The sequence below is a fragment of the Eutrigla gurnardus genome, assembly GCF_963514095.1.
Source record: "Eutrigla gurnardus genome assembly, chromosome: 3".
NCBI classification, from domain to species: domain Eukaryota; kingdom Metazoa; phylum Chordata; class Actinopteri; order Perciformes; family Triglidae; genus Eutrigla; species Eutrigla gurnardus.
Window position 1 is genome coordinate 13,101,243 of NC_139917.1, and position 11,743 is coordinate 13,112,985.

The 11,743-nt window shown below is 42.5% G+C and overlaps 1 protein-coding gene across 2 annotated transcripts; it reads right to left on the reverse strand.

Moving 5' to 3' along the window:
• Positions 1-532: 532 nt before the first annotated feature.
• On the reverse strand, positions 533-10,647 carry ptpn9b (protein tyrosine phosphatase non-receptor type 9b). Of its 2 annotated transcripts, XM_084005156.1 has the most exons (14): positions 10,586-10,647; positions 8,033-8,176; positions 6,766-6,855; positions 6,436-6,560; positions 5,284-5,389; positions 5,082-5,192; positions 4,623-4,987; positions 4,086-4,589; positions 3,906-4,002; positions 2,749-2,818; positions 2,530-2,608; positions 2,292-2,442; positions 1,762-1,969; positions 533-763 (listed from the first exon to the last, which is right to left on the reverse strand). In XM_084005156.1, exons 1-14 carry the CDS (start codon positions 10,616-10,618, stop codon positions 540-542), a joined length of 2,307 nt encoding a protein of 768 aa, XP_083861282.1. In that variant the 5' UTR covers positions 10,619-10,647; the 3' UTR covers positions 533-539. The 2 variants fall into 2 exon arrangements, with proteins under 2 accessions (XP_083861282.1, XP_083861281.1); XM_084005155.1 differs by having other exon boundaries at positions 4,086-4,987.
• Positions 10,648-11,743: the final 1,096 nt, after the last annotated feature.

Sequence of the window (11,743 nt, forward strand, 5' to 3'; positions counted from 1 at the left end):
TTAACCTTTTCATACCCCTCCTATTATCTGTGAGGTCACACACGTGTTCAGGGTTGAAAAGGAAAAAGACGTTTTTAAAAATAAAAAAGGAACAGACTGGGGTTTGGAGGGCTTCAAAGGGTAAAGTTCAAGTTTGTCATTCCTCATGTGCAAGTCAATATAAAAATGCTACAACTCATACAACTCTCTTGTCAACAAGACAGGTTCAGGGCAGGCCAAGTCCCCTTGTAGTTTTCTAAATAAAAAAGGGGCTCGGAAATTGGCAGGACAGCTTGCTCAATCGGTGACTCGATGCACAGTCTCCACTCCCTGTATGTTTTTTTACCAGCTCTTCACCTCCTCCGACGATCCGTTCACGTGAAGGAAGAGCAAGCGTGGGAGTCTGTAACACTACATCAAGAGCCAAAACAAGATCTCCATTCTTTGTCTCTTCTCTCTTATGGCAGAAGAGTCATCTCCCTCGTTCCTCACTCTTTCCTTCCTATGACTTCGGCTTAGGTTGGCTATCCCACTCGCTTTTCTGTCCCTCCGCGTGTCCCTCACTCGCTGTCAGTCTCTAGGTCGGAGTCAGACCACTGCACCGGGCTCAGTTTCCCGTGGCGCTGGGCATACTCGATGACTGCTGTGTAGCAGAAGTAGTACTGGTCCCAGGTCTGGATGCTGAAAGCCCTCTGTGTACGCATACGCCGCACCGTCTGACGGACATCTACTGTGGCGATGTCCTCCAGCCGGGACAGGCAGATGTCCAGTGTACAGAACGTGCCTGTGAGGGAGGAGGGACAGACGGACAGAAGACGGAGCGGTTACACAAGAGAAGTTTATCACATAGCATACAAAAACTAAGCAGAATTACCGCATAGCAGTCGTATGTTCCCACCAACCGTTCAAGTCTTGGGGTGGAGAGGGGAAAAAAAGGGATACGGCATAGTCTTACAATATATTGCTATATTGTATCGATACACATAATGCCAATTATCAATATATTATTATATAAACGATTATTTTACAAACCAATTTTGCTCCAATAAAAAATTATTGAAGTGAGACTTTATGGAGTTTGTGCTGAATTTGAAGAAATTGGCTTAAAGCTTTCCCAGGTTATCACGAGAATGTGACGGATGTGAGGTCATAGTGACCTTGACCTCTAAAAGCTAATCAGTAAATCCTAGAGTGGCTGTCGCCGGCGTGGAGGAATAAATCGTCTCGAGGAAAATCTAAAACCAGAGTAGAGAATAGAACTTTATTATGCCATTGGAGTGGCAACACATTGAAGGATATGCTTTCATTATACTTTTAAATCAAGAATACTTGTAAGAAAATGCTGAATATCTAGATATGAAACCTTGATACTTTTTTGCGACTTTGTGATTTAAGCATTGAAAGCTTGCGTCCAATACTTGCTCTGATACGCTCTTTATTATTTATTATTATTTCAGAAGTTCTTGTACAGCTTCTTGTCTTCAGACAACATTTGACATTTTGAAACTTGTTTTGTTGAATGTAAGGTTTTCACCGCAAAATGTTTCCATAATTAGTGTCCAGAATAAAAATCGGTACCAAAACTGATGTATTGTACTTGCTAGAATTGTTATATTTCAAATTATACTGTACTATTTTGGGGGGCTTTACAGTGGCATCATCACTGTATGCCAACACAAAACCACATACCTGTAAAGGAATAACGTTTTTCTTTTTTTTAAATAAACACAGCAGTATAACTTATGAAGTATATTTGAACCCCACAGTGGGTACATGCGTTACCTGTGCGGCCGATGCCAGCACTGCAGTGCACAACCACAGGGGGGCCCCCTGGAGGCCCCGTCCAACTGGAGCCCAGGCTCTGGACTGCAGCGTCCCTCCTCTGAAGTACATGCTCACGGAAGTCCAACATGGCAGAAGCACTTTTGGGCACCCCGAAGTCTGGCCAGCTGACATAGAGGTAGTGGCACACCTCCCGTCTCTCTCCAGACTAAGACAAGGTTCATAGAAGAATAGTGCAAGATATCAGATTCTGTCTTTGAGATGGCATGTAGGAGCATGTGGGCCAACACCCATGCCAAGTGGTATTGGTATACAGTACATGAAATGGTGATATCTTAAAAATAAAGAAATTCCACCAACAAAGCAATCCCACAGTCTGGAGACAGCAACGCCATATCAAGTATCTTGTATTAGAATTACAAATACCTCTGAAGAAAGAAGATACTTAAAACCACTTTTATGGCCATTTTATTATCTGAGATGAACAGATCAAGTTCAAGAATTTTCCTATTTCATTTGCAGTGACTTACCTGTGTGTTATAAAGTTCGAGATGGGAGAGTTTGAAGTCCTGGAACACCTGGATGTGCGTGTTCCTGACCAGGAAGTATCCGTGCTGCTCAGTCCTGCCCTCCTCAAGCGGCCAGTACTGACCACACTTGACACGGCCTCGCTCCACCACCCTGTGACACACAATCACACACCTTAATCTCAGCATGTTGTTACTTGGAATACCACTTCTCCATACTCGGGTGTAAAGGGAGACTCACCTGGTGGTCATGACGATGAGAAGTACCATCTGTTCCCACACCATGCGCCAGAAGTCACCAAACGTTTTTGGCAAAGGACCTGAAGAACATAAATGTCTGTAAGTTCATGTTGACTCCAAACTGTACCCTACTGAGGTCTGAGAGGGGTTGGAGCAGAAAAGGTGCATGCTGCATGGAGGACTATATAACAGCAATAAGCAGTGTTGAACAGTTTCTCACCCTGAGTTGCAATGTAGGCGTTGCTCCTCTTGTACCCGTCCATGAAACTGGCATTAATGTAATCTGATGTCTGCAACACACACAGCAGTAAAGAAAGCAGTGAGACTCACTGGTTGGTGTTAGGATCTACTGCCTCCTGTGGGACGACACTGCACATTGCTACTGGGATATTTCTTGGGACATCGATTCCAAAAACATTGCACTCGTTTTACAAAAATAAGACACAGGTTGCCAAAGAAAACAGGCTTTTACCATCGACAACATAAAACCTGTATCTGATACTGTCAAGCATTCCACTTTCAAAACATACACATGTTGGATACAGTAGATAAGGACAGGTGACGAAACAATAGATATGAAGATAGTTTCTCCAGCAAAGTGCACTCTTACTTAGAATACAGTGACAGGGAACCGGATAAGAGGAGGAGGAGAACGGTAACCTGCATGTCAACCCAATGTCACACGACAGGAAGGACGAGTAAGTTAACTTGTGGAGGCATAAAACAGCTCCAGTCAAGAAATGTAACAGCCCCCTCACCTACGGTTTAAACTATAAACCGGTACAAACAGCCACAACGTTCCAAACAAACACAAACACTTACAAAAGTAACTTAAATGTGGGAACATAAAACAGCTTTTAAGTGTCTCAGTCCAGCACTAGGCATTAGGCAGGCATGATGGGAAATGTGGGCTTTGTGCATTTTACATTACATAAATTAGCCTAGCAGTCTTTCCCTTATACACAGCTCATCCACTCACACTTCAGTCTGCATGCTTATTATTATTAAACTTTAAAATATACTGTCTCCATTACATATCTTTGTCACGTCAAGTGCTTGATAACGTCACAATACAATTCATTTATATAGAGCACTTTTCTTAACATAAAAAATGTTGGTCCCTAATAATGGAATCAGTCAGACTCAGCTCAGTGCCCTCCATTAATAAGTCAACTTAATGCATGAAATGTATAACATTGCATTCTCTAAGAAGTAACCAATACATGCTTCTTATAAGAATGTGGAACCCAATAGGAGTATCACTGATGTTGACAGCAACCACGCATAAAGTCATCCATCTACAACAAAGTAACATTTCTAAATTAAATGAATCCAGAAGTCATTAAAACAAGTGAGAAGGGATTAATTTGTTATTACCTCATCCTCGTCATCACAGAGCTGGCAGAGTCGCACCCGTGACTGGTCCAGGCAGAGAACATCACTGTACCGGTTCTTTATCTGGTTCGACAGTTTTCTGTAAAGGCAGAATTTAATACAATGTGAGGTCACATGGCGACTCTTCATTTTTTATTAATATATAAATATTTGATCACTTACTTGGAGTAGTCAAAAGTGCCTGCTGGTGGCTCCTTCCGGATCTCCTCGTACTCCTGATAAATCCCCTTCTTCTTCCTTCTCTTCACATGTTCCACCAGATCGTGCACCGTCATGCCTCCCTGCTCTGGTATGTGAACAGACACCTCCATGCAGCTGTCCTCATCATCGGGACCCCATGATGAAGATAGGGGCGGGGACTGGGAGCAAAGCTGATGGGGAGGACGTGGCAAAGATTTCTGGGGCAATGGCGGCACCCCCTCCTCTTCCTCTTCGTCCTCCTCCTTCTCGTCATCATTCTGAGCCCTGTGGGCAGAGTCCGTCACCCCTCCGTCCACCGCATCCTCATCACCTTTCTGGGAAAGCGGTGTGTCAGGGGGCGTTCTTGACTGGGGAGGGGCTTGGCGGCCACGACCGTTCATGTTAGCGTTCGGGCTTGAGCCACTAACAGCGATGTCTGCCCCGCTCACTGCTGAGCCATTCCAGTGTTGGTGGTTCCCCTGTGGCCTGTTGGCAGCAGACTGTGGGCTCTGCTGGTACTGTCCTTGGCCTAGAGTCCTGCCCTCCGCCACGCTGCAGTGGTTGTGTGGGTTAGCATTGCTATCGTCGTAGCAGTTAGAGTTAGCCACCGCTAACTCGGAGCCCAGCTGCGTATTTATATGGGTGTGGGACAGTGTAGCGCCTGCGCTTGTGTTGCTGCACTCTAAGCTGTAGGAGCGCAGCAGGCTTCCCACACAGTCGTGTGTGTCATGTTCTTGTGTGTCGCCCTGAACAGTGTTTGTGTGTGTGTTCACGCAGGACTGGATCCAAGCCACGTGGCTGTACTGGGACGTTCCACCCAGGTGTTCGGGGAGGGAGGAGACCGGGATGTGACTGGCCAACTCGTGAGCTTTCACTGTGCACACCTGGTGGACGGTCAAGAGAGAAAACACATTTCAAATGACAACTCAACATCTCACACACGCAATATAACTGCAACTGAAGAAAACAAACACGTACCCGTTCTCTCAGCTTCTCACGCACAAACAGGCGGAGGACCGCGAACGGGGCTCGAAACCAAAGAGGTGATGACACTATGAAGACACATTTTAGACGAGCTGGAAATGCCCCCTAAGAAATACAAACATCAGGCGGACAAAATGATGAAAAGAGTTCAAGGAGATGAGATACGAGAGCAGCAAAGGATGTTCCTCATATTTACCTTGAGCAAATTGAGGATCTTGACACAGAGCTCATAGTCAAAGTTGCCATAGCTGGAGTTGGTCATGTCGTAGATAAATATGAGTCCATCTCTTTGAGTTTGTAAGCTAGGGAAGCAATGAACAAGATTTTCATATTAATAGCAGAGGAAGAGGGCCAAAAGGTGCAATCCATAAGAAAAACATTTACTGATGGGCATTGGAAGTGTTGAAAATGTGGGATTCTCTCACAGAAAAGCGATGTCATCTGCTGTATTCTGTTGCTTTTAACAGGTGGTTTTTATCTGGCTATACCAGCATAATAATAATTAAGCACACATCTTGAAATTTCACCCAGAGGAAGTGGTTGGCCCAGATCACACTGAAGATATTGAAAAAGCTCCAAAGCACAGACATTAAATTGAGCAGTCTGTTCATTTAAAATTGAGGATCTCTTTATGCTTTCATGCCATAGCAATTTCTGTTAAATCAATTTTTAATGTTATCAAATCAATGTTTAATGTGGAGAACTGTGCCTCCATGTAACACACAGAACATAATGAGGTATAAATAAACTATTTATTGAATAGAATATGTTTTATTGAACATTAAGATGAGTGAATATTAACAATGACATAAACTAATTGTGGAAAATATAAATGGAAGCACAATAATATAAAACTGAACGCTCCTTTGCCTGGTAATTACTCCAGTCCTCATATATTATGGATTTATCTTCCCAGACATTAGCCTATAGTATAGGCTAAGGCTGCAGCTAGTCTGAAATACAAAAATAAAACCTACAGGACTGCAGCTATTTGGCTCCCTAAGATTTCCTTTCATACATTCTCAGATATAATATCTATACTAGGCTGCGGCTTGGCTGAATACTTGACGAGTATTAACTGAGATGTACATCCATATTGCTCAGTGCACTAATTTAACATTTTAAATTAAACATTTAAACAATAGCCAATCCATTAGTCCAGCGTTGTAATTAAACCTTGACAGAGGGACTAGACAATCATTGTCTTGTTTAACTCATTGTTGCCTGTGTGCCACAGAGTCTGCTGCTGGATAGTGCGCGTTTCCTTTGATGCATGTAGATTTGAACACGTGTTCACTCGTAACAAGGCTATATTTTCTGAGCTGCAAAAATAAAGTTAGGACATCACCTCTCTATGGCTTTGTCCAGCTGATAGATGATGGCCTGCAGCACAGCTTTGTGGGTGGTGACATCTGGCCGATGGAGACGAGCAGTGAAGAGTGCTAGAGCAGCACCATTTGCATCACGGCCAGGCTGGCGGGAACAACAAATTATCATACACGTGAATGAAAATTAATTGTGCTTCCACTGTATGGGATTTGTGAGAAAGGGGCAGCTATACATTCTGATTATAAACATACATATATTCAGACCATTTCCATTCAGAAAGAGACATGATGCACACAAACACACAAAACCCTCCTTGATGACCAGCATGTGCACCTGCTTTAACACTCACCAGGACTGTAAATTTGCCACTCAGCAGCTCAGAGCGTAGCGGCTCCTCGTCAGGGTTGATATTGAAGATGCCCTCTTTGATTCTTGTGTTCTAATTTTGATACATGATGACAGAGACAGCAGGGAAGGTCATTAGCTTGCAATGAAGATATTATGCAAACAAACAGCATCTAATCGGATTCATATCTGAATAGTTTTTCAACAAGAGCGTTGTTATTCAATACTGAATAAAAACTTGCAAGCGTGTTTGCTGCTACGACGGAGAACTGCCAACATATAAGTGAGGGTCGTCGGTTTGATGTCAACTCTTTTACACGGTCAGCCGATACTTAACAGCTGCAAGCATCGGCATCAAATGATCCAATCAAGGGTTTTCCGATCAGGATTTTGAGGCCGATCCCCAACTGCTGAAAGCAGATTCGGCCAATCCGATCACCAAGGTTATTTGAAGCCATTTTTTAGCACCCGTCAACAAGTATTTCGGCTCCACTATTGGTTTGTGTGTCCTGGTGAATTACATTCCAGTGGTGGCTACATGTTTCCGACTCGTGTGATTCAAACATTTCCACTCCAAAGTGTTTTTTTCATTTATAGAAGGACATGTCGCAGTGAATTATAGTCTATTTGATTACAATTCAAACTGTGCTATATTTTCCCTGGAAATGATAAGCGGGCTCATCTGGTTTCCCCTCCCTCTATAAAGTCAAAAGGGTTGGCAAGCATTTGACCATTTATCAGAATCAGATTCATTCATATCATGTATAATATATATCATTTAGGCCTGTATCTGTTTTTATAGATTGTGTGTGATGTGTTTTCTTGCCAGATTCACTCGTGAAAAAAAAAGATCACACAGATGGTGAAACTACCACTGCAGATGGAGAGCTGGTCTCGGAGCTGGGCCTGCATGCATTTTTGTTTCCAGCTGTGTTGCTCTAAAAGCGAATTAAAGAGCCGGCAAGAAAGCAGGTAAATAAGTATGGAAAACTTTTAAATTAAAAATAGATGAGTCATCGTATTGGCCTTTATATAGACCACTGATATCTGCCAATAAACACAGGTGGACGATCAATCTGATCACCCTCATTTCATTAATTTTTCAAAAGCAGAGTTTGTGATTATTGGTTACAACAAGTTCAAGTTAAAAAAACGTGCAATTGAATTATGCTCTCTAGCTCTTTTAACCGCAACGAAGCCCTGTGGTTTCCTGTTGATAATAGTAGTAAATAGTCATCTCAGTTTTGTCACCAGTCAAAGCGCTGCTGTACCTTGTATGCTTGGAAGAGGTCGATGGCTCTGGAGACGTCAAACTTGCGGGCCATAAGAAACTTTACAGCTGTAGGTTGGGACACAAGGCCAGCGCTGTGAGGCTGCTCCCTGCTACGCACCTCACCGAGGAACTCCTCCACAGCCTTGACAAACGGGAGAGAGGAGGAGATGGAAGGGAAAAGATGAGGTGTTTGCGTGGGAGGTGAGAATTCAAAAAATTCTATTTGTGCAAAAGGTGAAAAACCAGGAGGCAAAAGCGGTAAAACAACAACGGTTGGAATTTAGAGGGTAGAGCAACAGCACAATAAAAAAGACAGACAGCAGATAGGCATGTCTCATTGTGTGTAAAGCGTCCTTGGGTGCTTTGAAAGGCACTAAATAAATTTAAGTTATTATTATTATTGTGACAAACAAAACGCAAAGTTTCCCAGCCCCCTCAGCTTTGTAGTTCGTTCCTTGCTAAAGTTACTAAAATGCGTGCTACAGATGGTAGCAGCAGGCTGTGCCCCTGGAAGATGCCATACATGAGAACCCTTGAATGCCAGGAAACAACAGTCAGCTTGTTGTCACTCAAGGGAGCTGCATCTGTCCTCCAAATATATACCCAGCACAAGGAGAGTCAATAAACGGGTACATCGGATTAACTCATCAGCTATATACAAAACCTGAGTCTACTCACTCACAGGCCAAAGAAGGAGAGAGCAGATGTCAAATGGGAAAACAAATTCAAATGTAGGATTTCTCTAAGGTTGGCTGATGTGTTAAGAAGATGCACCCAAACCCTGATACATCTTGTCTTATCAATATTATTAGATGACGGGCCAAAACATTGACTTGACACTAAACATATGGAATTTTCTATGTGAAAGAAATAGCATCCCTGTTCTCTTTGTTTTCTTGAATAGTGTGCGTTTACCCCATGAATATTTTAAAAATTATGTGAGAGGATTGTCTTTGTTGAAGATAATGTGGCACACCACAGTATTACAACATTGATTTATTGTGTCTGTTCAATCCAGATCTGCGATACAATCTTAAATCGTTGCATCCCTACTTGTGACTTTCAGCCTGTGGCATAGTCTGAAATCTGTGCTGGGAATGTACTGCTGTAATGCAACGCTGTGACCGGACACATTCACAAAAAACACACGCATGTTTGAGAAACATAGCCAGGATTACATCCTGGCATTTCAATTGAGACAAGAGAAGCAAAGGATCAAATCAGACACACCTAATAGCATCAAAAGGTATAATTTAGTGCCACTGACACCCCTGGTGTTGGCATTCAGTTACTGGTAGTGTATCGTATCATTGTTAACTGTTTACAGGCAGTGTGTAGTTTGTAAGCACTCTTTCCCTCACAGGTTTTTGTTTCTGTACCACAATGTTCCCCCTAAATTAATGTTAATGTTGCTAAAACCGTGTTTGTAAAGCTGGAATAAAGTGAACATGTCAGGGAGGCTACCTTTAAAAATCACACCCCACTGTAAGCTCCCATCTGTAGCCTACCTGAACATCAGCAGCAGCCTCGCAGGGGTTAACCCAAGGAAAAGGCAACAAGTCGTTGGCTTTTGAAACTTTTGAACAGCAAGTGTCCGCAGGGCATTTAATCGATTGACGTAGCTGGATCTGTGAAAGCGATGTTGGCTATCAAGAGACGAATCTGTAAAATCTTGGGAGCAGAAGAAAGCGTGTCCTGTGACTCGGATAACCGATTAGTTAACCCTGTTAAACGCTCGGGGAGATAAACAAGTAGCTGTGTGATGAGGCCGTCATCGGAATCGTTGCGTGACATTTGATGTGAAGTCAGGCCAACCCCTTTTACTAGAAAGTGATGGCAACAACAATGCTAGGAACCGGAGGATCACTTCTGTGAATTCCCGACCGTAAATCTGATAGGCAGGAGACTGCGAGCTAGCTGGGTCGTAGCAAACACTCGCGTTGCCCTTCTTACCGGTGTCATGGTACATTATGACGATCGACACTTAAAGCAATCCGCGTTTGGTCATTTATAACCTTAACACCTGGTCCAACGTGATCTTAAAGGTCTAGCAAGATAGCTGTCGAGGAAATTCCCTGCAAGTCAACAATAGCTATTAGCATTAGCCAGCAGCTAGGTTACATGTGGCAGCTGGGTGGCTAACGATACCGTTTAACTCACGAGAAGCCACATGTACGGGGCTAAACAATAGGTAGTGAAGTGTCGTTAGTTAACATTGGAGATGTGAACATATATGCGAGTTCCGTGTACAGCTGGGTTATCAAGAGAGCGAGTATTCGTGTCACACAGCCGGTTAAGTGATCCCCACTACTACTAGCAAACGCCATCATGCTAACACACATGCTAACTGCTGTCAGTCACACCGGAGTCAGTCGGCTCTAGAGGGTGCGAGCGGGCCAGGGCTGTTTACTAGACCGCATCGTTCCTGGGGACAAGGGCCGTGACAAAATATATGTCAAAAAACGCCAGCTAGAGAAGAAGCCGATGGCGACGTTTGTACACACTGAACCCGACGGGGATATGAGTAAATAATCCATAAAGAGATCCTTACCAGCTGCTCCTGAGTTGTCAGGGCTTCCGCCATCTTGAAGCCTCCGCAACGTCGCAGCGGGCGCGCCCACCAGCCGCTCGCTCACGCCCTACACCCGAGTTGGAGCCCGAGGCCCCGCCCACATGCATTGACTTTACCACAGGCGAAACTGTTTATCAATGCAGCTGCTCACAATTCATAAACTGTTTTTAAAACTTTTTTGATCAATGCCGCTTCTGATAATTCATAAACTTTACTCATCAACGCAACTCAATTCTGACAATTTATAAGTGAATCAATGCAGCTACCAGCCATTCATAAACTCTAGGGTATTTGTCCAGAAATACAACTTTTTACAGTTCATAAACTGTTACTTTACTGCTGACATGGATAAACACAATATATCATTACATTTACCACATACAGATAAACATCTCTTTTATATTAAAATAAAAATAATTAATTTTACATATCGTGTAGCCTACTACTCACTAGCTTTACATAGCTAGTTAGTATACTATACTATCCCTATACTGTTGACAGCTGAGCTCACACACCACTTTAGTAGATAACTGTACTATGAACCGATTTACCCATACATGTAACAACAAATGTCACTGTCAGAAAAAATAGAAAAAATATTGACTTAGTATCTAAAAAATTACATTGTATCTCAAAATATTGATTTAGTTTCTTAAAAATAATGACGCAGTATCTCAAAAAATTACGTAGTATCTCACAAAATTACATAGTATCTCAAAATAATGATTTAGCATCTCAAAAATAATGACGTAGTATCTCAGAATAATGATATACTACATTGAGTCATTATTTTGAGATACCAAGTCATTATTTTGATTTACTAAGTCATTATTATTGACTAAATTATTATTATTATTATTATTTAGTCATTTTTTTGCAACAAGACATATGTTTACCACACTTTTATTTAACCATAATAATTTTATTTATTCAAATATACAATCGAATGACTATTTTTCAATTTAACTAGAAGTATTATTAATATTAGTATAACGATATGTGATGTCAGCAGTAGGTTAATTGGTGACTCTAAATTGCCCGTAGGTGTGAATGTGAGAGTGAATGGTTGTCTGTCTCTACATGTCTCCCTGTGATAGACTGGCGTCCTGTCCAGGTGTACCCTGCCTTCGCCCAATG

What these genes read in the sequence shown, in the direction of transcription:
- ptpn9b (XM_084005155.1), bottom strand. Translation starts at nt 10,618, where the DNA reads ATGGCGGAAGCCCTGACAACTCAGGAGCAGCTG. An exon ending in TGACAACTCAGGAGCAGCTG is followed by an intron (nt 8,177 to 10,585) that starts GTAAGGATCTCT and finishes CCGTTTGTCAAG; the next exon opens with GCTGTGGAGGAGTTCCTCGG. An exon ending in CTCATCGTCATGACCACCAG is followed by an intron (nt 2,443 to 2,529) that starts GTGAGTCTCCCT and finishes TGTGTGTCACAG; the next exon opens with GGTGGTGGAGCGAGGCCGTG.